Source organism: Carya illinoinensis, chromosome 10, assembly GCF_018687715.1.
Source record: "Carya illinoinensis cultivar Pawnee chromosome 10, C.illinoinensisPawnee_v1, whole genome shotgun sequence".
In the NCBI taxonomy this organism is placed as follows: Eukaryota; Viridiplantae; Streptophyta; class Magnoliopsida; order Fagales; family Juglandaceae; genus Carya; species Carya illinoinensis.
Genome location: NC_056761.1, coordinates 36,296,776 through 36,323,159, shown reverse-complemented (window position 1 = coordinate 36,323,159; position 26,384 = coordinate 36,296,776). Strand labels below are relative to the sequence as shown.

The 26,384-nt window shown below is 37.6% G+C and overlaps 1 protein-coding gene across 1 annotated transcript; it reads right to left on the bottom strand.

Annotated features, from left to right (window-relative positions):
• Positions 1-3,136: 3,136 nt before the first annotated feature.
• Positions 3,137-4,274, bottom strand: LOC122278691. The gene is made up of 2 exons (XM_043088877.1): positions 4,184-4,274; positions 3,137-3,672 (listed from the first exon to the last, which is right to left on the bottom strand). Exons 1-2 carry the CDS (start codon positions 4,272-4,274, stop codon positions 3,137-3,139), a joined length of 627 nt encoding a protein of 208 aa, XP_042944811.1.
• Between the last annotated feature and the right edge of the window lie 22,110 nt (positions 4,275-26,384).

The following is a 26,384-nucleotide window of genomic DNA, read 5'->3' as shown; positions in this document are numbered from 1 at the left end:
TGCAAGTTTTGTGTGTCATCATGCATGCCAATTTTTCATCATGATTCATGCCATTTGTTATTCGAGTTTGGCCAAATTAAAAATTAGTTTCGGGGAGGATGATAGAAAGTAAAATAAAATATAAAAGAAGATGGAGGAAAGAGAAAGATGGAAAGAGTCTTTAAAGGCTATATTTTTACTTTCTGAATTGTTATTTAATAAAAAGGTATATATATATATATTATATCCTAATTTATAGAGAAATTACATTGAGATGAGATAAGGTGAATATTTTTTTTTTTTTAAAAGAAAACCATTTCATTTCATAGGCTAGTTACGAGTATTACAAATTAAGTCATCCAAAATGACTCTTTTGACTACAGCAGGGCCGTCTTCCAGCCAAACTACTTCACTAGGCACACTAACTGCTAGTTTAGCAACAGTGTGTGCACCTACATTTGCATTTCTGTGTACAAAAACTAAGTCCCACTCGGGATTTGCTGCCATGAGTTGTTGGAGGTCCTCTATCACCTGTCCAGACCAAGAACTATCCTCTTCATTTGAGTTTACCGCATCTACAACAGTTTTGGCATCCCCTTCAAAACACACTTGTGACAAACCTAGCTCAAAACACAAAACCATTGCTCTGTGGAGGGCGTAGCACTCAGCTTGGAAAACTGATGGGATATTCTCCCTAGGTGCAACCAAACACCCCAACAGTTCTCCTTCTGAGTCCCTTACAATCACTCTTATCCCCATGCTTCCTTTATCTTGATCAAAAGCTGCATCGAAGTTTACTTTAAAGAAAGGCCAATCCGGAGGTTTCCAAAACTACCTCATACCAGTTGCTTGTCTACTCTCTTTTCTATCTTTTCCTTCTGTCAGCACTTCCTTATACATAGCTTGCTCTGACAATGCCTTAGCAACAATCGTACTAGGAGAGTGAAAGGTTTCCTGAAAGACCAAACCATTCCTTCTTATCCAAAGATGATAGAAAACTACTGCTGCCAGTTCCAATTCTTCCTGTTTCAGCCTCATTACCATCTCTTCCCACAACATCTGAAAATCACTGAAGCTAATTTTCCATTTTCTGAAAAGAGAAATCCCTCCCCACACATCTGCTACTGCAGGGCACTCCCAAACCACATGCACTGCGGTTTCAGGTTCCCTCATGCAAATTGGACACACATTGCTTTCCACTATATTCTTTCTAAAAAGGTTATCTCTAGTTGGTAGGATCCTAGTAACACATTTCCATATCAGCATCTTTACCTTACCTGGTACCTTGAGGCCCCACATTTTTCTCCACATACCACTAGTTGACCCATCTGAGGACGTGTCCCCTGTGTTTCTTCTCTGCAGTGTAGTTTTCAGAAAATAGGCTCTCTTGACTGAAAAGGTCCCTATTACTGAAGCTGCCCATATCCTCCTGTCCCTTGCTCCTCTACTGCTTAATGGAATGGATAGAATCAATTCTGCTTCATCTTCTCTTAAAACTGCCTCCACTACTTCCTTCTTCCATGATTTAGTAGCCACATCTATCAGTGCTTCCACCTTAGCTTCTCTATCAAAAGTATTCGTGGGAGACTGAACCTGAAAAGTAACTGGTCGAGGTAGCCACTTGTCCTTCCAAATGTTGATGCTCTTTCCATTCCCCACCCTCCAAACCATTCCCTCCTTAACCAACTCCAGGCTAGACCACAGACTTCTCCACACATAGGAGGGAGAGCCTTTCAGTTTGGCTTCCAACAGATCACTGTTTTGAAAATACTTTTGCTTGAAAACCTGAGAGACCAACAGATCTGGTTCTTTTATAAACCTCCACAACTGCTTTGCTAGTAGTGCTTTATTGAAGGAACTGAGGTCTCTAAAGCCTAATCCCCCTTGGTTTCTAACTGAACTCAGAAACTTCCAGCTCTTCTAGTGAATACCTCTCCCTTCTCTTTTATGTCTCCACCAAAACCTTGCCAACATAGCTTCAGTCTCCTTTAGTAGCATTACTGGTAGCTTGAAGACACTCATAGCATATGCAGGAATTGCCTGTAAAACACTTTTTATCAATACTTCCTTGCCTGCAGAAGAAAGGAATTTTGTTTTCCAACTGTTGATTCTCTTCCATATCTTCTCTTTCAATCTCCTAAAGGAGTTATACTTAGACCTTCCAACCACTGTAGGGAGTCCTAAATATTTGTTATAGTTATTACACCTTAAACCATTGATCTGTTGTAGGATGAACTCTCTTGTTTCTCCTCTTGTGTTGGTGCTGAAAAAACACTGGCTTTTTCTTTGTTTAGAGTTTGACCTGAAGCTTGCTCATATAGTGCCAAGATTCCACGAATTCTGTACCACTCCACTAACTTATATCTGCAGAATATTACACAATCATCTGCGAAGAGAAGATGGTTGATTCTTATTCCTCCCCTCATTACATCCACTCCTTTAATCATGCCTACATGTCTAACTTGATTGCCATGGCACCTTCTTTCCCCCCTTTTCTTTGCTGCATTGAATGAAGAACCTCATAAGCCACCATAATGTTATCAGTTATCAGCCTTTTGGGAATCAAAGCACTTTGATTCCTTGATATCACCTTATCTAGCATGCCTTTCATTCTGTTTGCCATTACCTTTGAGATAAGCTTGTAAAACACATTACAAAGAGAGATAGGTCTAAAGTCATGTACTGAAATAGGAGAACTAACCTTAGGAATTAGAGCTAAATGAGTGTGGTTTAATTCCCTTGGTAAAATTCCTGAGTTTAAGAAATTCAGCACTGCTTGTGAGGTCTCTTTCCCAACTAGTCCCCAGTGTTCTTGGAAAAACCCTGCACTAAACCCATCAGGCCCTGGTGACTTGAACGGAGACATTTGTTTGAGAGCCAGCTTCACTTCCCTTTCTGTAAATGCCCTGTCCAGCCTTTGACTCATCTCAGCTGTAAGCCTTGATTCCAAACCCTGCAGACTTTGCTCAATACTTTCTGAACTAGGTTTTGTCGACTTGTATATTACTGTGAAATGACTCTTAAAACTTGCAGCTACCTCTTCCTTCTCTCTCATTTATGTTCCTTCCATGTCAATAATTCTTGTGATGGTATTCTTTTGCCTTCTCTGATTTACATAGGCATGATAGAATTTTGTGTTTCTGTCACCACCAATCAGCTAGTGTCTCTTTGCCCTTTGCCTCCACCTTATGTCTTCTTGTTCCAATAGAAATTTAAGATCTTGCTGCAGGCTTCTTTGTTTCTTTATGGTACTTGGTTCTTCTCGGCTTTGCAACTCACCTAACAGCTGTGTCTTTTCTCTTATAGCTCTATTTCTGTCTCTAACCATGTGTCTACTCCACTTTTGAAGCCCCTTTCTAGTTCTGTCAAGCTTGTATAAGACCTTTTCCAAGCCAGTCTCCCCTTTATAACTACCCTGCCATGCTTCAGAAACTACCTCTCTATAGCCCATCTCATTAATCCAGTTGGCCTCATACTTGAATGAAGAGTGATATTTGTATGCTGAGCACCTCTCAAAACTACAGGAAAGTAGTATTGGGCTGTGATCAGAACAGATAGCTGGAAGTGTTTCCACTGAATCCTCTGTATAAGTTGCTTTCCACCTTGGGTTGACTAAAGCTCTATCTAGTCTTTCCTTTGTGAAAGACTCATCTTCATGTTGGTTGTACCATGTGAATTTGTTTATTTTCCACCCTAGATCAACCAAATTTCCTTCTTCTAACAGGTTTCTAAACATCCTCATGAGATTTTCATTCCTACATCTTCCCCCCACTTTCTCGTCATTAAACAAGGTCTCATTAAAATCCCCTATCACTCCCCACCCCCCTTCACCAGGCTTGAAAGATGAAAGCAAATCCCAAGTCTGCTTTCTCAAACTTGAATTCGGGTGCCCATAAAAACAAGTTAGTAGCCACTTAAAATTACACTGAGTATCATTTACCAAAACATTAAAATGGTGTCTTGAAAAGTTTGGTTTCCATAAGAAAAACCATATCAGGCATCTTCTCCTTCACCACCATGCGAAAGGTTTGAACTGTTCGGGGGTTCCCAAGTCCCCGACAGTTCCAACTTAGGATCTTCATATCCTCTGGTGGGGCTGACTAGCAGCCACCACCTTCTCCAATTGTTCACTGTTTTGCTCCAAAGAACCCAACACACCAAGCTTTTTCAGTTTCTTATGAGAACCAAGATTAGTAGTGCTTACCTCTAAACCCCGTTTTACCCCTTTTGATCTTGTGGAGATTGAGGAGGATGTTGAGCATTTCTACACCCTGGCCTAGCGTTTCCATCTCCATAGCTCTTGCTGCAGTGCCTTACTTTGTTCGTGGTTTGGTACTGTCTCAACTGCTGCCCCTTCCAGGCTAGTAACCGTAAGAGAGTTGGCCCTTTCTGATTTAAGTGACGGCCCAGTATACCATAAAGCCCAGCCTCTTCGCCTGGCCCAAAGTTAATTTCTTATTCTCTTCCCTCTTCTCGCTGAAAACTGTCTCTCCCAGCCTTGTACAGTTCCCTTTCCCCTTCCCGCCTAAAACTGTCTCGCCCAGCCTTGCACTGTTCCTTTTCTTTCAAGCAGGTTAGGAGGTCAGCTTCCATCACATCTCCACCTTCCTCTAGGTTTGTCACCCACTGTCCCTGACACCTGGTGTCTACCTTGTCACCCTTCATAGCTTCCGTAGGTTTCTGTATGTGAGAAGAAACAGAGGTCTCCCGTCCTCCGTCCAATCCCTCCACCATCCTCCCTTTTTCGACACTATCTTCTGGTATTACCTCCCTTCCCCCGCCACCATTGTTCTGTTTCTCCCTTGCTCCCATATCACTTTGGTATCGTGCCTGGCCAGACCATCGTCTAGGGGCAATCTCAGCCCAAAGCCATGGACCAAACTGTGGCTTGCCGTTAGGGTCCTCCTCTCTTTGTTTTTCTTTACTCGCTTGGCACCCCTTAACATCATGAAGGATCCAGCCACACTGGAAGCAGATCTTTGATAACGATTCGTACCGGAAGTGGACCCAATGTTTTGTACCCTGGACACTAATGAATCTGCCCCTGGCAATCTGCTTTCTAAGTTTTATCTCCACCTTGACCCGCTACCCTCCACTTCTACCACCTCCTCCTCCTCTTCTGTTAGCTTTAAATTTTTCCATAGATCCTCCAGATCTTCAGTTATGTGACTCTCTCCTACATACATAACGAAACTATAGAAGTTCTCCACTTAAGGAGACTGAACTATGGCACTGAAAAGAGACAAACTGAACACTAGACAACTCCACCTCTGGTTTTGCTCGAGAGCTAACCTGAGAGGAGACTCTCGGTTTTGATACTTGATCAAAAGTTTTGTTGGACCATGATAAGGTGAATATTTTAAACATTATGAAAACCAAATCAAAATAATATCAAATCAAAGTGAATCAAATCATGATATTATCTTCAACGAAGGATAGGATCATACTTGCAGCACATGCGCGCAATTCATGCATGTAAACAAATAGCCGCGTGGCGCGCAAAGTTTTTGCTAGGAAGAATTGATAAATGCTATTAAGAATCACTGGAATTCTACAACCCTAAGGACATCGAAGCATGGAGTTTGACAAGATTAAATTAGAATCTGGAAGTATGGCTGAAGATGCAATTATAAACAATAAAATTTTTTTAAAAATTAAAAAAAAATAAAGAAAACAGAAGAAAGAAAAACCAAGGCATCATCTGAGGAAACCGTACGTGTCATGATCTGGCCATGTGGAATGTCAAATTCATTCCATTCGTCCCTTTATTGGTACTTTCAAAGGAATGCATGTGTGAGAATTCCTTGAATAGAGAAATGGCCATTTTTGTTTTAAATGAAGGAACAACAAGCTAGAGGCTAATGGGCATGCAGGCCAATATGCTATCAAACTATTCTGAACAGAAACTATTTTCTTTTTACGTTTTGAAGGTGAGGGGATTGTGTTGTGTTCAATGATTGCGTCTCCATGTTAGAAAGGGAATTTGTCTTCCATAAGGTGGTTCACTTCATCTAATAGATGATTCACTTTATCTATCAAGTATAGGCAATTTACCTTAAATAAATAAAGTGGTTAATCCTTGCTATTTTGTTATGTCTAAGGCAAAAGACTAGAAGTTCCTTCCCTACAGAAAATCTCTACTCTATTTTGTAGGTTTTTTTTCATTTCTCAAACCCAAATGGCTGGAGGTAAAAGATTATATAGATCTCTTTATTCTTTCAAGATGTGTTTTATTTTTTACCAGTTGGTATCAGAGTGAACCTTTCAGTTTTGTGTTTGAATTATTAGAATTTTAATTTTGTTCAAATAATGAGTCTTTAATGATTTCAGAGATGGGTTGTACTCTCGACTTTTAAGTTTTTTGTTTTTGAATTCATATCTGGATGGTTATGTGCTGATAACTATATTAATGGATTTCAAAGGGATGTTTACTGTGGGCTTAATTTCAAGCTTTATACATATTGATGGGCCTTTGGGTTACTTTACAATTAATAGGTTTTTTACCTTATATCCGGATGGTTATCTGCTCATAACTATATTAATGGATTTCAAAGGGATGTTTACTTTGGGCTTAATTTCAAGTTTTATACATATTGATGGGCCTTTGGGTTACTTTACAATTAATAGGTTTTTTACCTATTTTAGTATATGCCCTATGCCCAGTAGTATTTCTTTTTTAATAATGAAGGTAATGCTACAGTATCCTTATTATTTAAAAGAATAAATAAATTTGAAATCTCATTGTAAATAAATTTTAAGTTTTAAGGATTTATCCCTATAAGGAAATCTTTAATTTTGTTTTATTTAATTAGTATAAGAAAAAGATTTTTGGTATTGGCGGTAAAATTTGTCTTTTGCCTACAGGTGTGGATAGTTTTATTTGTTAATATTTGAAATAACTTGTCTTATCAATAAAGATAAGTAAATTTATGTTGTTATGCAACTTTTTCCTACAGGAAGGTTAAAATTTACTTGAATTCATAGTATTAAAGTTTTTCTTGGTTTTGCAGCTATTGTTCCACAATCCTTGGCTTATGGTGTTTATTTTATTCCAATGCTTGATGACACTAATTATTCTGACTGAAAAGATTGGGTTCATTTTACCTTGGGGCATATGGACCTTGACTATGCACTTCGTGTGGAGCAACCACTTGCTGACACAGATACAGATACAAAAGAAGTCATAGAAAATTGCCAATGGTGGGAGCAATCTAATCACCTAAGTCTAATGCTCTTAAAGTCTCATATGAGTTAGAGCATTAGAGGTTCTATTGGTGACTATGCTAGAATTAAGGAATTAATGCAGGCAATTGAGGAACAGTTTGTTTACTCTAACAAGGCTTTAACTAGCACTCTCATCAGGAATTCACTACTAAAGCTTTTGACAATTCTAAGGGAATGCGTGCATACTTTATGGAAATGAGAAACATTGTATGGGCCTTTCAAGATCTCTTATAATACACAGAAGGAAAACTGGTCAGTTACGGATCTTCTAACCATGTGTGTACAAGAAGAGGAAAGGATGAAGCATGATCGACTTGAAAGTGCAAATATGATTGTGAATAATAAAGTTAAGACCGAGATAGGCCAAGGTGGACCTCAAAATAAAAGGAAACGTAATGTGCCATCAAAATCCAATGGATCTAATGGCAAAATGGTTAACTATTTCTTTTGCAAGAAAGAGGGCCATGTAAATAAGAAATGCATCAAGTATAAAGAGTGGCTTGAAAAGAAAGGTAGCTCTATCTCTTTTGCGTGTCATGAATCTTTTTTCATTGATGCTCCTAAAAATTTATGGTGGATTGACTATGATTTTTTAATCCATATTGTGAATACATTGGAGGGTTTCCTTACCAGAAGGAAACCAACAACAAGTGAGCTTTGGGATTTCACCGAAAATAAAGGGCATTCACAAGTTGTTACAGTTGGAGTTTTTAGAGCGATTATCAAATAGGGACATGTTTTGGATTTAAATAATGCCTTTTATACTCTAGAATTTAGTAGAAATTTAATTTCTGTTTCCAGACTTATTATCAAAGGTTACAATTTCCTTTTTGAGAATCTTTTTAAGAATACTATGACTATTTTTAAGAATAAAATTTATGTTGGTTCTGGAACTTTAGTTGATAACTTGTTTAAATTAGATATTCATCCCCGAATTTGAGGAGAATTACCTCTCGCTGTATTCAGTTAGTATTAAGAGAAATCTTTTGAATGAAAAATCTTCTCTACTATGGCATAAGAGATTGTGATACATCTCTATAGAGAGGATGAAACGCTTAGTAAAAGAAGGAGTCCTACAAGATCTCGATTTTACTAACTTCAAAAATTGTGTGGATTGCATAAAGGGCAAGCAGACCAACAATAATTCTAAAGGTTCAAGAAGGAGCTCAAGTGTTCTTAAGATTATAGACACAGATATCTGTGGACCATTTCCTATCCCTTGTTTCAATGGTCAGAGATATTTTATCTCATTTATTGAAGGCTATTCTAGGTTTATATATCACTATTTTCTGAATGAGAAGGCTCAAGCATTAGATGCTTTCAAAGCCTATAAAGCAAAAGTAGAGATAATTGATCTCGAGTGTAAGTTTTTCTTGTTTTGTTGGTGACGTGGTTGGTGATTTTGTCTTCTAGGATTTTCACATGGTTTTCTGCATGGCAATCGTAGGGTCCACTGGTGGCCCCATGCCGAAGGCCAAACCGTGTTCATTTGCAAATCTTCTACCTGCGGTTCCTCATCCAATTCCGGATGTGCAGTTGCCCTTAAGGGTTCCGAAGGTAATGGATGGAGATCTATATTTTCCCTTTTCGAAGGAGGAAATTCAGAAGTCTGCCAAACCATTTAGGTTTTTGATGGTGCTGAAGTTTTTAAGGCAAAGGCCATCTCTGGATGACATCAAATTGTTCATAAAAAACAGATGGGGGGTCTGGTGTTGTAGTGGGTTCCTCCATGAGAAAGTAGCATAACGTGTTTGTCCGGCTAATGTCAGAGGAGGACTTCAATAAAGCTTTCTCTAGGGAAGTTTGTGCCATTGAAGGCATGGCTTATAGGCCTTTCCATTGGTCTCCTGATTTTAATGAAGAGGAGGAGCCGTCGATGGTTCCAGTTTGGATTTTTCTCCTAGGGTTAGCCCTAAATTTTTATCATCCTTCAATCCCATAAAGTCTCACATCAACAATTGGTAATTATATTCGTAGTGATAATTCTACGAGGTGTGCTACAAGAACTGATGAGGCGAGGGTCTACTTAGAATTGGATGTTGCAAAACCTCCTCTTTTGTTGTTCTGGATTGGTGCTCCATCTTGTTCTGCAAGTCAGTTACAGGAGTTGGTGTATGAAACATTGTCTGCGTCTTGTATTCATTGTAAATACAGGGGCATAATGATAAGACGTGTAAGAAAGGGCATTTTAAGAAGGAGAAGGAGAAGCAACTTGTCATAATAGAATATAGGGAGGTGCAGAAAAATCTGCCTACTTTGGACCCTTCGGGTTTGAAAATAGAGCTTCAAGCGTTGGAGGCTAAGGGAGCGGTAAGCAACGTTACTGACTCTGGCGTTGGTGAGTGATGATCAGCATATTGAAGACAAGGTAGGTGAGGATGTGGCTAATTTACATATGGTGGAGTTGCCTCGTATAGAGAATGTGGATAGTGCAAAGGAAATGGATTCTCAAGATCAAGAGTTAGAAGAAGGTCAGTTTTTTCTATTCCTGCGAAGGTTCACGTTCCTAGTATAGAAAATTTTCCACCCTCTATCCCTGTGGAGGTGGCTTAGGAGGATCTATTTTGCATTGTGAATAGCCATTCAAAAGAAATTCAAGGTGGAGTTGTTGTTGAGAAGGAACTGAGCAAAGAGAGAATAGGGTGGATTGCAGAGTGTTGACTGATGATGGGTTTTCAAATTAGGTTGATCATCTGTTAAGTCTATTAGATAATGAAATGGTGGTAGAAAAAGTGCAACCTGGCAAGGATGTAGTCTCTAATTCTGAAGTGTCGGATAATGTGAAGAAAAAGGGTGAGGATTCAGTGATGAAAGTTCGTAGAAGTAAGCGGGTTATTACCTGATCCTCTAAATTAAATTTATGATTAATCCAATCTTATATTGGAATGTTCAAGGGGTAAGATCTTTTAACATTAGGTTGACAAAACTTATGAGATTGTATAAGCCGAAAGTTAATTTTGTTATTGTTGAACCTTTTTTGTGTGAAGAATGGTAGGATGATATAAAGAGGTTGCTTGGTTTTGATTATGGTTTTTCGAATGCAACTTGGGACGAAAAATTGGGGATGTTTTGGATGAATGAAGTCAATGTTAGTATGTTAAATTGTGGAACTTAGCATATTATAGTTCTCATTTCTGATGGGATGATTAAATGTAAAGTTTCTTTTGTGTATGTTAAATGTCGTTATGAACAACATCTGGTGCTATGGTTAGAACTGGCAAGGGAGAGTAATTCAAGAGACCCATGGCTAGTTATAGGTGACTTCAATATTATTTTTTCTGATATGGAAGGAAGAGAAGGGAGGCCACATCCTATGGTGGCTATGAAGGACTTCATTTCATGGATTCATTCTTGCAGATTACTCGAGATGAAATTTTTGGGTTTTTCTTGGTGCAATGGGCATGATGGTAGGTCTCGTAGCTTGGCCTGTTTGGACCGTACTTTCTTGGATTAGAACTACTTGGATGCATTTTCGGATTTTACTAGATGTGTGCGTGAGTCATGGGAACAAGTTGAATTCAGTAATGGTCTCCTGAAGCTTGCGGTGAAATTGAAAAAGCTTAAACAAGTTTTTAAAGCTTAGAATAAGTCGGTCTTTGGTTGGACGAGTGTGCATATTTAGGAGTTGGAAAATCAAAAAAAAAAGGTTGGAAGGTAAGTTGCAAGTACAGTATGAAGAAGATGTGGAGCTTGATCTTTTAGCTTAAAAAATGGAACTGGATACTTGGCATCATAGAGAAGATGTACAGTTAGCTCAATGAGCAAAATTTCATTGGTGGAGGCAAGGTGACAAGAATTCTTGCTACTTTCATGCGTTACTTAATAAAGGAAGTTGTCTAAGATCATGGAGATGAAGTTTCCAAATGGATTGATACTAAAATCCCCTTAAGAAGTTCATGATGGTGCTATGTAGTATTTCACGGAATTCTTGGGGCAGTCTTCTTGAGTGGTGCTTCCAGATTTGGGAGACTTGGTGTCTCATGTGATTTCAAATGAAGATAATTTGAGACTTTGTTCTTTGCCCACCAAAGAAGAGGTGAAACAAGCAGTATTTGGCATTCCCACTGAGAGTAGTCCTAGCCCGGATGGTTTTCGTTCCAGATTTTATCATGCTAGTTGAGACATTGTTCATTTAGAGGTGGTGGAAGAGGTAAGGGAGTTTTTTCGGGGGGTTTCTCATCCCAGACTTTATACTACTTCTTTTGTGGTTCTTATTCCTAAAATGGCTCTGTCGGCGGGGTTTCACAAGTTTCGACCTATTAGTTTAAGTTCTATGTTTTATAAAATCTACACCAAGGTTTTAGTGGCAAGATTTGCTCCTTTATTATCTTCTTTGATTTCTTTAGAGCAATGTGCTTTTATTTTGGGAATGAGTATTTTTTATAATATCAGTCTTATGCAAGAAATGGTTCATTCTCTAATAAGAAGGCTATGGGCAGTAAGGTTATTTTCAAACTAGATATGGCTAAGGCGTATGATATGTTGGATTGGGAGTTCCTCTTGCATGTTTCAGAAGCTTTTGGTTACTCTACTTCTATTTGTGAATTGATCAAGAATTGTATCGCTTTGCCTTGGTACTCGATTATGATGAATGGTACTTCTCAGAGTTTTTTTAGGGAAGTCGAGGTTTGCGGCAAGGAGATCCACTATCGCCTTATCCTTTTATCATTATGGAAGAAATTTTCTCTCGCTTATTAAAGAAGAATTGATTTGTGTGGAAAAATTAAAAAAATTTCTCATCCAAGAAGTGTTCCTCTTGTTTCTCACCTCCTTTAGCTGATGATGTAGTGATTTTTACTAATGGAGGGAAGAATTCGCTTAAGGAATTGATGAAGGTTATTAATACTTAAGAGGCGTGGTCCAATCAAAGGGTTAGCAAGGAGAAAATGGCTATTTATTTTGCTAAGCATTTTTCCTCAGGTTGGAAGAGGGAGTTACTTAGTATTACTGGATTCATTGAAGGGAGTTTTCCTTTTTCTTACCTTGGTGCGCCTATTGTCACTGGTAAACTTACTAATTTGCAATTGGAACCTCTTTTAAATCAGGTGAGGAATAAACTTGGGGGGTGGAAATTAAAATGCCTTTAGGTTGGTGGTAAGTTGGTGTTGTTAAAGCATGTTTTTTCTAGTATGCCTATTCATATTATGTCTACTCTTCAATTACCATGGTATTGAAGAATCTGAACAGGCAGTTTAGCTCCCTTTTTTGGGGCGAGCATGATGGAAAGGAAAAAAAGAAATGGGTTGCATGGAATGCTATGTGCAAGTCGACTGAAGATGGGGGAATTTTCTGGATTTTGCTGAGGTGCAAACTTCTCTTCATATGAAATTTGCTTGGAAGGTTATGACTGGGGATGATCTCTAGTCTTAGCTTTCTCGTGCAAAATTTACTGGCGATAAGCATGTTTCTTTATTAGATCCGAAAAAGGGATATCGGTTTTTTATGATGGTGGTGAGGTGCATTCTGGTGGTTTTAGAAAACTCGAAATGGAAAGTTAGGGATGGGAATATTTCATTTTGGTGTGATCATTGGCTGGATGGAGGTCCTCTTGCCAATACTCTTCTTGTTGTGGGTACGCCAAGGTTGACGTTGGTTGATTTAAGAGTCCCGAATGGTTGGGATATTGAAGTTTTAGAGAGGCTTGTTGGTTTACAAAAAACGGATGAAATATGTCGGTTCTTGGGTGCACAAAAATCTGGTCAAGATATTCTAGTATGGCTCAATAATAAAGATGGTTGTTTCTCCACAAAGAGTGCATGGTAGTGTATTCATGTGACTGCACCAGTTGTGCCTTGGTCTTATTGGGTGTGGCATGAAGCTTTACCAAAAAAAAATCTCAACATTAATGTGGAAGGCTTTTCATAACAGGTTAAGTGTTAATGATAGATTGAGAAGAGTTGAAACTCCTATTACTTCCAAGTGCGATTGTTGTGAGAGAAGTAGATATGAGAATTTAAATCATGTTCTTGCTGCAAGTGACATTGCTTCTGCTATTTGGAATAGGTTTTCTACTATTTTGGGCATGTTGTATGGTCCAAATAAACGTTGGTCTGAGATGGTGCTGCTTTGGTTTAGACATGCTACTAGTTCATCCCTGGTTGGTTGTATTTTGGATCTAATTCCTTGTATTATTACTTGGAAGATGTGGCAATGCAGGTGTAAGGCAAGAATGGAAGGAAGATGCATATTAGCGGAAGAGATTTCAAGATCTATTTGTGTTTGGCTCGGGAAAGTGCAAAGCAATTTGTCTGAGTTTACAAAGCTTTCATTTGCTGATGAGGAAAGGCTGAGTGATTTGAATATTCGTATTATCCTGATTAAACCAGATCAGATTAAATTAGTTTTTTGGGTGAAGTCAAGGCCAGGAAGATTTAAGTTGAATATTAATGGCTGCAGTCTCAATAATCTGGGGAGTCTAGGAGTAGGTGGATTAATTCGGGATATACATGGGGTTATGGTGCTTTCTTTTTCATGCCATCTTGGGGCTGGCACTAACAATCTAGTTGAGTTGAAATATTGTCGTGCTTTGGGGCTACAAAAGGTGGATTTAGAATCTGATTCATTGGTTTGTGTCACCTGGACTCATAAACAGCGTTGTGGTGTTTGCTATTTAGAAGAGTTTTGGGAGGAGGTTATGAGATTGTTCGGAGGTGGTTATTTTGTTATTAACCATATATATTGGGAAGGAAATGTGCCGTTAGATTATTTGGCTAAAAAGGTAGCTCAAAGTTCGACTTTTATTTGGAGATCTTTATTGCATGTTCCAAAATATCTTAAAGGTTTGATTCGCACTGACAATTTTTCTTTTCCTTATTTGAGATGTTCTTGAGTCGATGTATTTATTTTTAATTGGGGTTATTATTTGGGGTTATTGATTGGTAATAAGGTTTTTATTGGTATTGACCTATAACCACAGTATTCCTCTGCCATAAGTGAAGGTTATCAATAACGCTCGAAGGTATCATCCTCATTCTTTAAAAATAAAAATTAAAAAAAAAAAAAAAAAAAAAAAAAAACCATATGTATAGAATCAAAGTGAAAAGAATATCAAGATCGTAAGATCTTATAAAGGAAGGGAATATTATGGTAAGTACATAGAACATGGACAAAAGAAGGGTCCATTTGTAAATTTCCTTCAGGAGGAAGGCATTCTTGCCCAATATTTAATGCCTGGCACACTGCAACAAAATGGTGTTGCAGAAAGAATGAACCATTAGCTAATGGATATGGTAAGAAGCATGATTAGTAAATCTAACATGCAACATTTCTTGTGGAGTGAAGCTCTTAAAACTGTAGTATATTAATTGAATAGGGTTCCGTTCAAGTCTGTCTCTAAAACACCTTTTGAATTGTGGAAATGGTGAAAATCGAGCTTAAATCATATACACATATGGGATTGTCCTGTTGAAGTTAGGATTTATAACCCTAACATAAATGGGATAGACCTAAGGACAACTAGCGGTTTCTTTATTGGGTATCCAAGTAACTCTAGAGGATATAGATTTTCTTGTCCCATTCATAGCCCTAGAATTTTCAAATCTAAAAATGCAAGGTTTCTTGACGATGTTGAAGCTAGTGGGAGTGTGAATCCTCGAGAGATCACTTTTGAGGAAACACCTGAACATGCTACTTTGCCTTCTTTTGGATGAAGAATCGTTGTCTTAAGGAAAAATAAATCACAAGATCATGCAGTGACACCAATTCAATAACAGCATGTTCCCGTAAATGAGGTTTAACCTGAAGTTATTCCACATTTATTGTCTAAGCCAATTGAGTCATCTCCAAATGACGAAGTAGTGGCTCTAAGAAGATCCTCAAGAATACGTAGGCCTATTATTCGGGATGATTGCATTGTATAACTAAATGAGTCTAATTTTGACGTTGAACATCCAGAAAACCCAATTTCGTTTTCACAAGCCCTGAGTGGAGATAAATCTACATTTTGGTTGGATGCCATGAGGAATGAGTTAGAATCCATTTATAAGAACCAAGTCTAGGATCTCATTGAATTACCATATGGGGTGGCAACAGTTGGCAGCAAATGGGTTTATAAAATCAAACGAGATTCTTCGGTAATGTTGAACAATATAAGGCTAGACTTGTCGCTAAAGGATTCACTCAGAAGGCAGGCATAGATTATCATGAAACCTTCTCTTTAGTCTCTAAGAAGGATTCGTTGAGGATAATCATGGCCTTAGTAGCTCATTTTAATTTAGAGCTACATCAAATGGATGTGAAAACAACTTTTTTTAATGGGGATCTTGATGAAGTGGTATACATGAAACAACCTAAGGGTTTCAGTGATGACAGTTAGAAAGTATGCATGTTGAAGAAGTCTATTTATGGACTAAAACAAGTTTCTCATCAATGGTATTCAAAGTTTGACAAGATTCTCATCTCATACGGTTTTATCAAGAATCTTTCTAATCAATGTATATACCTTAAGGTCAGTGGGAGCAAATACATTTTTCTAATTCTTTATGTAGATAATATTCTTCTTGCAAGCAATGATTTGGGATTAGTACATGAGCCTAAACAATTTCTCTCACAAAACTTTGAAATGAAGGATATGGGTGAAGCCTTTTATGTCATTGGCATAGAGAATCACAGAGACATAAATAAAGAGTCTTAAAACTGTCTCAAAAGGCCTACATTGAAAAAGTTTTACAGAGATTTGGTATAAAAGATTGTAAAGCCTTTGTATCTCTCATAATCAAAGGTGATAAATTTCATAAAGGTCAATCACCTGAAAATGCATTGGAACAAGAGCTGATGAAAAGTGTGCCTTATGCATTTGCAGTGGGTAGCTTGATGTATGCTCAAGTTTGCACCCGTCTAGACATATGTCTGGCAGTTGGATAAGTGGCTCTCTATCAAAGTAACCCATGCAGGTCTTCAACATTGGATAGCTGCAAAGAAGGTGATGCGGTATTTGCAAGGAACCAAGGACTACATGCTAACCTACAAGCATTCTGAAAATTTGCAAGTGGTTGGCTATTCAGATTCAAATTTTGCTGGTTGTGTAGACACCAGAAAGTCTACTTCTGGTATATCTTTCTTCTTAATTAAGGAGCTATATCTTGGAAGAGTACAAAGCATTCTATAGTTGCTAAGTCTACTACGGAGGCAGAATTCATTACATGCTATGAAGCAACGACACAAGCTATATGGTTAAGAATTTTATTTCTGGTCTTAAAGTTGTCAATTCCATTCAAAGACCAATAGATATTCTTTGTGATAAAATTGTTGTAGTGTTCTTCTCAAAAACCAACATGAGCGAGCATATCAACATAAAGCATTTAAGTGTAAGATAGAGCATAAAAAATAATGTGGTGTATATTGAACACACTAGTACAGATTTTTGTTAGCCGATCCAATGATCAAAGGTTTACTAGTAAAACTGCTTCAGGGTCATGTGGATTGTATGGGCCTATCTAAAGTGTAATCTCTCTCATGTTGCTATATATTCCACAAAGAATAAAGTTGAATTCAGTTTTAGTTTTGCTTATAAAGTAACAAATTTGTTTTATCCATTGAGTGATTAAGTTGGACACAAATGACTTTTATTAGTTATTCATAAAGTATTTTAAGGGATACTATGTATTGTGACGTATGGAAGGGAAATTCTCTCTATATTCTCACTATAGAGAGCAATACCGCCATAGTTTGTGTATAGGATACGTTGACAGAATTGAGGGCATTAATTTTGGCTATTTCAGTTTTACCTATTAAGTGAACCAAGTGGGAGACTATTAGACATTTGGTTTCCTAGAAAACCATTAATTGTCTTTCATAAGGTGGTTCACTTCATCTAAGATGATTCATTTTATCTATCAAGTATAGGTAATTACCCTTAAATAAATAAAGTGGTTAACCCTTGTTATTTTTTTATGGATGAAATAGGGAGGGTAGCCCAAAGGTTGTAGGAGTAATAAGTAAGGATCTCTAGTTTTGCCTATATAAAATGACTTGTGTTTTCCATTAGACTCACCCATAAAGTTTCAAGGCAAAAGATTAGAAATACCTTCTCTTTTTTTTTTATTTTTTTTGTTCTTAGCATGCAAACTTCAATAAAGTAAAAGATGATACATGTTAGGGGGTGGGCACCGTGGGGTTCCCCAACAAATACCCCAATACAACAACCACAGCGCAAAAGTGGTAAAAAATGAAAAAAAAAAAAAAAAAAAAAGGTTTTGAAACCAGTTTCTTCGTCACAACCCAAGCCCTACAAAGAGGGTACCATCTTAAAAGCGGAATCTATACTCTCTTTTGTAGGTTTTTTCAGTTCTCAAACCCAAATGCCTGGACGTAAAAGATCATATAGATTTGTTTATTCCTTCAAGATGTTATTTTTTTTTTTTTAACAAATTTAACTTAGGCACTCTAGCATGTCATTGATCTTGGAAAAGAGAGAAATCAATTAGACATTAGAGAATTATCCTTCAATTAGCTCGGCCATCCATCCATAGGCCATACCATTCTTCTAAACTGATCCAGAGACGGTGCATTCATAGTTTCTTAATTGGTGTGCTACAGGAGGCAAACTTTTTCTGGTACAATAGTATGTATAAACCATTTCTTTATGGTTTCATTAGGTGATGCAATGTGAGAAATGGTAGTTGCATAAGTTCAACTGATAACCGATCGAGACGACGTTGTATTTTCTTACGGAATTGAAAGGTATGTCACATATCTATCACTGTAGTGTTAGGTGCCTGCCTTGGAGAACTTGCAGCGACTCTCGTCTGCTAATCCTGCTAAAAACCTTTCTCTGCATCACCTTTTCGTCTTTTGCAGTTCCTCTTAGCATTTTGTCTGAGCACAATATATTTCCTTTTTATTGCTATATTCTTCGGCGCCCTTTCTCTTTGTATGGTTGCTTGTAATTTATCTGCAGGCAGGCTTATCCTGCAGGCTTGCACGTGTTTTACTAAGAAAGTTTAGAAGATTTTAGAAGCCAAAAAGTTCTTTTACAGTCCCTTAGTCACTTGGCATCATCTCCAATTGCCTAACTATATCAGATGGTTCTATTCTGAAAATTAAGAAAAACATCATGTAAGCTCTACAGCTCTAAAATCCTGCTCACGTAAAATTTTGAAACAGTAGGTATCGACTCCAGATGAGCATTTAATGCAGTATCTATATTTTTTGAGTAATGCTAAATATAGTCGTGGAGTATGTAAACGCCGCGTAATCGTTTTGAAAAAGAGTGGGGTCTATGATTAAAAAGTTAATTTTTTTTCATGTAGATCCCATATTAATTTACTTTTTTTAAAGAGACTGTATGACGCTTGCACAACCACGACAGTAAATATCATTTCTATTGAACTGTTCAATTGATCAAACACTTGGAGATGATATTTATTGAAAAAGAAGACTTCTGAGTCTTTACGAGTCAGCCCCACGTCGGTTGGGAGATAAGTTCTAACTGGATGGAATTATTTGGAAAATCTTGAAACCATGAAAATGTGTCTACATTGCATGCATTTGCCTGCACAAAGAATCCTTGGGCCAAGAATAATTCTGATTTGAACTCGTTGTCTGTCGTTTTCTCGAACTCCCTAATCCAGGACATTTTACTTTATTGTATTTTATTTTCTGGCTGATCTACGTCTGCATTCAGTTTCTAAGTAGGTGGGTTCCAGATCCAAAAATCTGTTTATTGCAAGGAAAAGAATCATTGTAAAAAGTCAAATTTTCATTACAAAAAAAGTATTTGCAACGATCGATAAAATATCGTTACCCTACTCTCGCAAATGCCTTGTTGGGAAAAGTCTATCCCAAATATCATTTTTTTTCATTCCAAATAGTCATTTTTGGACACGAGATTTTATCATCGCAAGTACATATATACCATCAGTATTTGTGCATATAGGTGATATCTATAACCGTTGCAACTTGTTGGTCTTTATCCAACCAAAGCACTTTTCGTTGTAATGATCTCGATTTCCAAGTCGATATGGGAATCTTTGAAACCCCTCTCAAATTCCGGGATTTTTATAAGAGTGTGGAATGTAATAACCCAGCCCATGTAAGACCCAAGCCCAAATTTTCGGCCCAGGATCAATTACCTCACAAAAATCCTTTTTCTTTTTCTTTTTTTTTGGACTTTTCTTCCCCCTTCTTCCCACTTTTATCTATCATATCGTTGCAAATATGTATATTTGCAAACAAATCATGGTGGTTGCAAATAGTTTTACTGCTAGTGATATACCTTTCACTGCAAATAACTATTTCCAAAGGAAAAAAATAAAAAATTATTGGAAATAAATATATGTTGTTGCAAAGAGTTTTCAATAAGAGAAAAAAGCTACATTATCACGTATTCTATTAACTGTATAATTACTAGTTGTCTAAATACAATATACATTAAGATGCAAATAAGCATAAAAATTAATCCTTGTGAAGAGGAAGCAACTTGGGAGGAAATTAGAGATTTCGGAATTAGGTTTTGGTCTCTTGAAGTACCAGTTTTCTTTTGCTATCTAATTAATCGGAGCCTTCTTGACATATGCTTTCGCTTTTCTCCAAATATATGCAACGATGGCATGCAAAATATATTGTCTTCTCTCCATATTTAAGATCAATAATACTAAACTCAACGGCTGTTTACTTTGAATCATATGTGGATCGATAATGCTGAAGTAGAAAACAAACAGTAACGCAGAAGTAGAAAACAAACAGGGGCAAATCCCCACATCAATAACTCCCCTATTCTTTATGCTCATGAACTACAACAAAATTAGGAGAAGATGCAGCTAACTAGCTTAGAGAGAATACTGCATGCATATATATATGCTAGCTGAGAATCGAATATATATAGATTATTCTTTTACTTTTGTTATTTATTTCTTCTTTGATTTGCACTATATAATATATATACACACATATATTTAATGCTACAAAGAGATCATTGGAAGACATAATTAGTAAATTCTCACATCTTTCTTATCACCTGCCACCTGCTCCACAACCTCCACCACCACCTCCCCCTGCTCCACAACCTCCACCACCTCCTCCTGCTCCACAACCTCCACCACCTCCTCCTGCTCCACAACCTCCACCTCCACCACCTCCTGCTCCACAACCTCCACCACCTCCTGCTCCACAACCTCCACCACCTCCTCCTGCTCCACAACCTCCACCACCTCCTCCTGCTCCACAACCTCCACCTCCACCACCTCCACCTCCACCTCTACCACCACGTCGATCGTTGTTATCATCGCCACAAGCAAAGATGACCATTGATATAATTGAGAGAGACATGATGATCATACCCACCAAAAGTAGTCCACTCGAGCTCTTCAACGCAACACCCAATTCATCATGTGAATGGGCACCAACATGATCTAGAGAAGGAAAATCTCTAACCATTTTTTATCAGAGATTTCCTAATTAATATCTTGATCTTATTAGATATGGATGTATTAGTGATCTTGGCACCATTTTATAGACTCAGGGGAGGTCTGAATAGTCAATTGCTTTGTAGTTCAACTTTAAAGCCATGTTTTTATTCTTTGGAATGGTCTAGCTAATTTGTCATATGCAGAAAATCTGAAGTTTCCTTGAAATTTAGTGCTAAAGACAAATTTGCCCACTCATATCTTTGATATTATAAGTGCGCGCGAGAGCGCCGCCTGTGTTCCATTCAAGGCCGCGTTCCAATCAAGGCAAATGATAAATTAATTTAAGATCTTCACGAAACTTATGAGAAATAGCCATAGCTAGAAATTATACCGACGTGAAGCTTTGCGGTTTCGTGTGTCATCTTTCCATTTGTTATTCTTCTTTGACCAAATTAATTGAAAAGTAGAAATTATACCGACGATCATACTTGCACCATGCAAATCATGGAAACAAATGGGCAGCAATCGCAAAGCTTTTTCCAGAAAGATAACTGGTAAATGCTATTAAGAATCGACACTGGAATTCTACGACCCTAAAGTCGTCCACGAAGCATGCAGTTTGACAAGATTAAATTAGAATATGGAACCATGCATGCATGGCTGATAATGCAATTATAGAAAAAACCAAGTAATCATGTGAAGAAATCCTGTCATGTGGCCATGTCAAATGTCAAATTCATTCAATTCTTCCCAGCTTTATTGGTACTAGGGGTGAAAAAAAAAAAAAAAAAAAAATCGGTGGACCAGTAAACCGGACCGAATTAACCGATGATCTAATACCGATTTTATTTTTCTCAAAATCGGTCGAAATTGATCTAGTTCTAGTTTTTCTTTTTCTAACACCGAACCGTACCAGTTCATATATATATATATATATATTTTTTAATTTTTTATATTATATATAATTTTTATATATAATATATATAATTATATATAAAATAATTTTGTATTATATGGTAAATTACTAATTAATATAATATTAAATTACAAAATCCTATATAAATAACTATATATTATCAGTATAGTCTATTGTATTAGTAGTTATACTAAAACTATATCACTATATATTATAATATACTACAATATATCACTATACTCTATAATACAATTATAATATATATTATAATATACTACAATATTATACTATCACTATAGTATTATATACTATAATATATATAATATAATATATACTATATTATAATATACTGAAAAAATTGGACCAGAACTAATAAAATAAGAAGTATCGGTTTAGAGATATAACTGGTCTAAACCAATGTGATATCGGTTCTTCAAATTTCATATCCAGATTGAACCCGATTATCCACCCGGATTAATCCGAAGGGATAACCGCCCGAATTTTAGAATCCGAATTCAAATACGGATGAACGCTCCTATCCTAATTGTTAGAAAATGAATTTTTGAGATAACAGAAAAAAATTATTGAAAATAGGAACACTCCTGCTTTGTCATTGTGTCTGTGAGTGATTAGCCATTTAAACTGTGGCCTCACTAGCTAGAAGATTTAACTTAATTAGACATTAGAAAATGACCGTTCAATTAGCTCGGGCATCCATCCATAGACCATATCATTCTTCTAAACTGATTCAGAGACTGTGCATTGTTTCAAATTTTTAAAGATTATATTACAATAATATTTTATTAAATTTTAAACAAAATACCTCATCTCTCTTATTTAAACTGTGTAACTAAACGAGTGTTTAATGCAGTATGTTATATATTTCTCCAAGTTGAACTGTTCATTTGATCAAACAGTTGGAGATGACGTCTACTGTTCAAGTCTTTCGGAATCAGCCCCACCTTGCTAGGGAGATAAGTTCTGACTGGATGCAATTATCTGGAAAATCTTAATGCATTTAATTGGCTGCGTAAAGAATCCTTAGACCAAGAACAATTCAGATTTGAACTTGTTGACTGTCGTTTTCTAGAACTCCCTTATCCAGGAAATTTCACCTTTATTTATTTATTTATTTTATTTTCTGGGTTGTCTACTCCTGTATTTAGTTTCTCAGTAGGTGGGTTTTAGATCCAAAAATATGTTTATTGTTTGGTGAACAAACACAACAAGATCCCTGATGAGTTTTATAGGCCTCGTGTGCTTCCCTTGAGGATTATCCAATATAACGCCCGATCCTACTCTTGCTTTCTTTAGTTGTCGACAAACTGCTAGCTCCTTGATCAAAGAAAAACTAAAAAAGAAAAGGGAGGAAATTAATGCTGGGAAGAAAAAAGAAAACCCAGATGCAAGATTCAACTCTTTATTATCTTCCATAAAAAACCAACCCCACCATAAAGTGTACAGAAGACTGAAGATCACTAACACCCCCCCCCCCCCCCCCCCCCCCCCTCCTCTTTAATTCCCGACAATGAGAAAGCGCATCGGTTCCTTTCCACATTTGACGTGTGAGAGAGATTTGAAACGGTATCCTATTTTATTTAATATTGTTGCTTCGTTTCATATTGTGCTTCGATGTCGATAGGGATTGGATAATGCCAAAAAGGTTTGAAATGGAATTCAGATGGACAAACAAGTGGGAAGAAAAAGTGGAATTTAGATAAGGATCGCCCATCCCGTGAAATAGTAAAGAAAGTAAATGTTACTTAATTTCACCTCTTTTTATTATTTTTTTAGAATTTTAGAAGTAACTCATAGATTTTTTCTTCAAATTTTTGCGGTCTAAGAGTTTATCCAGTCAATACTAAGTGCATAAGAAATATTAAAAGCCTGGTTTAGATAAAGAGATGATTCTATTTCCTCTCATTTTATCTCATCTCAATATCTAAATATCACAAACACAAACACTTTTTAATATAAAATCTTCAACTTTTTTATATAAGCATTACCTAATTATTACAAATTTACCAAACTATCAAATAAAATACAAAAAATAATTCAATTTTTTTCAAATTTCTTAATCTTAACGCTGGAAATGGCCGGAGTAGGTGAATTCCGTAGCTCACAAGATCGTGTCCAAAAGCCAGTGTGCACGTGACAGATGCACTGTGCATGCCATGCACACCGTACGTAAGGGGTGCATCCCATGCACCTAGTTGATCTTTCGCTAATCACATCAAGCATAGCGTGGGCAGAGGATGCACGCTGCCAAAGTACCACCAAACCAGGTGTCCATGCACTGGCCAGCCCATGCTAACCACCACCTTGCTCACCTAAGTCGGTTGTCACTGGCGTGGTGGTTCCTAACCTCCCTGGTGTTCCTCGCCACTATTCCTCACCATTCGCACTACAAGAAGATGGCTCGATTTAGCTCATACGATGGTCCAGCAATCGACCACCACCTTGCTCGCCAGGGTTGTTTGTCACCAGCGTGGTGGTTTCCGACCTCCTTGGAGCTCCTCGCCAATGTCCCTCACCATTCTCACTAGTGCACACCACGGGAAGCCGCTCGACACCAACATCATAACATGTTCGAAGGTGCAACCCAACAGTGAGCTTGTGGAGCCACCCATGGCCATGCCAACATTCTCTGTTGCTATCACAATGATCCTTGGTCACCAACCAAGTCTGTCGTAAGTTATTCGCCACCATCGCCTTTCATGAGTCAAGAACATGCACCTGTGCGACGCTACCAGCTAGAGGAATTGACATCAATCATGGCCCTATGCCCTTCATGCAGTGGGGACTAGACTTGATCGGCCCATTTCTGGTGGCCAAGGGAGGAATACAGTTTGTTGTCGTAGCAATCGACTACTTCACCAATTGGGTAGAAGTGGAAGCCTTGGCAACCATCACTGCCTAAGCCATCAAGAAGTTCCTATGGAAGTCGGTAGTTTGCCGGTTTGGCATCCCCCAAAGCTTCGTATCGAACAATGGTAAACAATTCGATTACTCACATGACTACCGAAAATGGTGCACTGAGTTGGGGATCAAGGTCAAGTATTCCTCTCCGACACATCTACAGGCCAACGGACAAGCTGAGGCGACCAACAAAACTTTATTGGCCACCTTGAAGAAAAAGTTGGGGGGCCATAAAGGAGGATGAGCCAAAGAACTTCCGAAGGTGTTGTGGGCCTACCAGACGACCGTGAGAAACCTCACGAAGATAGGCAGTGATCCTTGTGGAGATAGGAATGCCTACCTACCGAGTCCAACACTCTAACCCAAACCTCAAAGACTAAAGATTAAAAGAAAACCTAGACCTCTTGGAAGAAAGACGAGATGAAGCCGCGGTGCAGATGGCAAACAACAAAAGGAAAGCGAAGCAATATTTCAACAAACGAGTCAAACCGAGCTCCTTCATCGAAGCTGCCTCCAACCAACGATGACGGTTCCCTCCTTCCAGAGTCAGAGAAGATCCTACAAAGACGTCCGAAGCGGCACTGTAGAACAGCAACGACAGAGCTCCTTATGAAATGGCATGGTCTGGCCAAAGTGAAAGCAACTTGGGAGGAAATTTGGGATTTCAAAATTAGATTCGGATACCTAGTTGACAAGGTTCTCGAAGACAGGGGGTCTCTATCATGTCCCTAAAAAGCTCAAGTGAATCATGTGCATGGGCACCAATGTCTCGAGAGACATGACGATCATACCCACCAAAAATAGTTCATATCGTAGATTTCCAAATTGATCTCTTGATCTTATTAGATATGGATATTCTAGTCTTGGCACCATTTTATAGAGACTTATATAGGCCATCAAATTAATTAACTTGCATAGAGACTTATACAGGATACCTTGACAGAATTGAGGGCATTTCTTTTGATCATTTCAATTTTACCTATTAAGTGAACCAAGTGGGAGAATGTTAGACTTTTGGTTTCCTAGAAAACCATTTGTCTTTCATAAGGTGGTTCACTTTATATAAGATGAATCGTTTTATCTATCAAGTATAGGTAATTTCCCTTAAATAAATAAAGTGGTTAACCCTTTCTATTTTTTAATGGATGAAATAGTGAGGGTAGCCCAAAGGTTGTAGGAGTAATAAGTAAGGGTCCCTAGTCTTGCCTATATAAAAGGATTTGTGTTTTCCATTAGACTCACCCATAAAGTTCCAAGGCAAAAAACTAGAAGTCCTTTCTCCTTTTTTTTTTTTTTCTTAGCATGCAGACTTCAATAAAATAAAAAATGATACACGTTAGGGGTGGGGTTCCCCAACAAATACACCAATACAATCACCACAGCGCAAAAGTGGTGGAAAAAAAAAAAAAAGGGTCTTGAGACAAATTTCTTGATCACAACCCAAGCCCTACAAAGTGGGTACCATCTTAAAAGGGGAATCTCTACTCTCTTTTGTAGGTTTTTTCAGTTCTCAAACCCAAATGACTGGAGATAAAAGATCATATATATATATATATATATATGTATCTATTTATTCCTTCAAGATGTTTCTTTTTTTCTTTTTCTTTTTTTGTTCTTTTTAAACAGATTTAACTTAGGCACTCTAGCATGTCATTGATCTTGGAAAAGAGAGAAATCAATTAGACATTAGAGAATTATCCTTCAATTAGCTCGACCATCCATCCATAGGCCATACCATTCTTCTAAACTGATGCAGAGACGGGTGCATACATAGTTTCTTAATTGGTGTGCTACAGGAGGCAAACATTTTCTGGTACAATAGTATGTATAAACCATTTCTTTATGGTTTCATTAGGTGATGCAATGTGAGAAATGGTAGTTGCATAAGTTCAACTGATAACCGATCGAGACGACGTTGTATTTTCTTGCGGAATTGAAAGGTATGTCACATATCTATCACTGTAGTGTTAGGTGCCTGCCTTGGAGAACTTGCAGCGACT

Excerpts from the sequence above, each read along its gene's own strand:
- LOC122278691 (XM_043088877.1), bottom strand. The coding sequence starts at position 4,274 with ATGGAGATGGAAACGCTAGGCCAGGGTGTAGAAATGCTCAACATCCTC. Across the intron at positions 3,673-4,183 it reads GGGTAAAACGGGGTTTAGAG|GGTGGAAAATAAACAAATTC; the intron begins GTAAGCACTACT and ends TGGTTGATCTAG.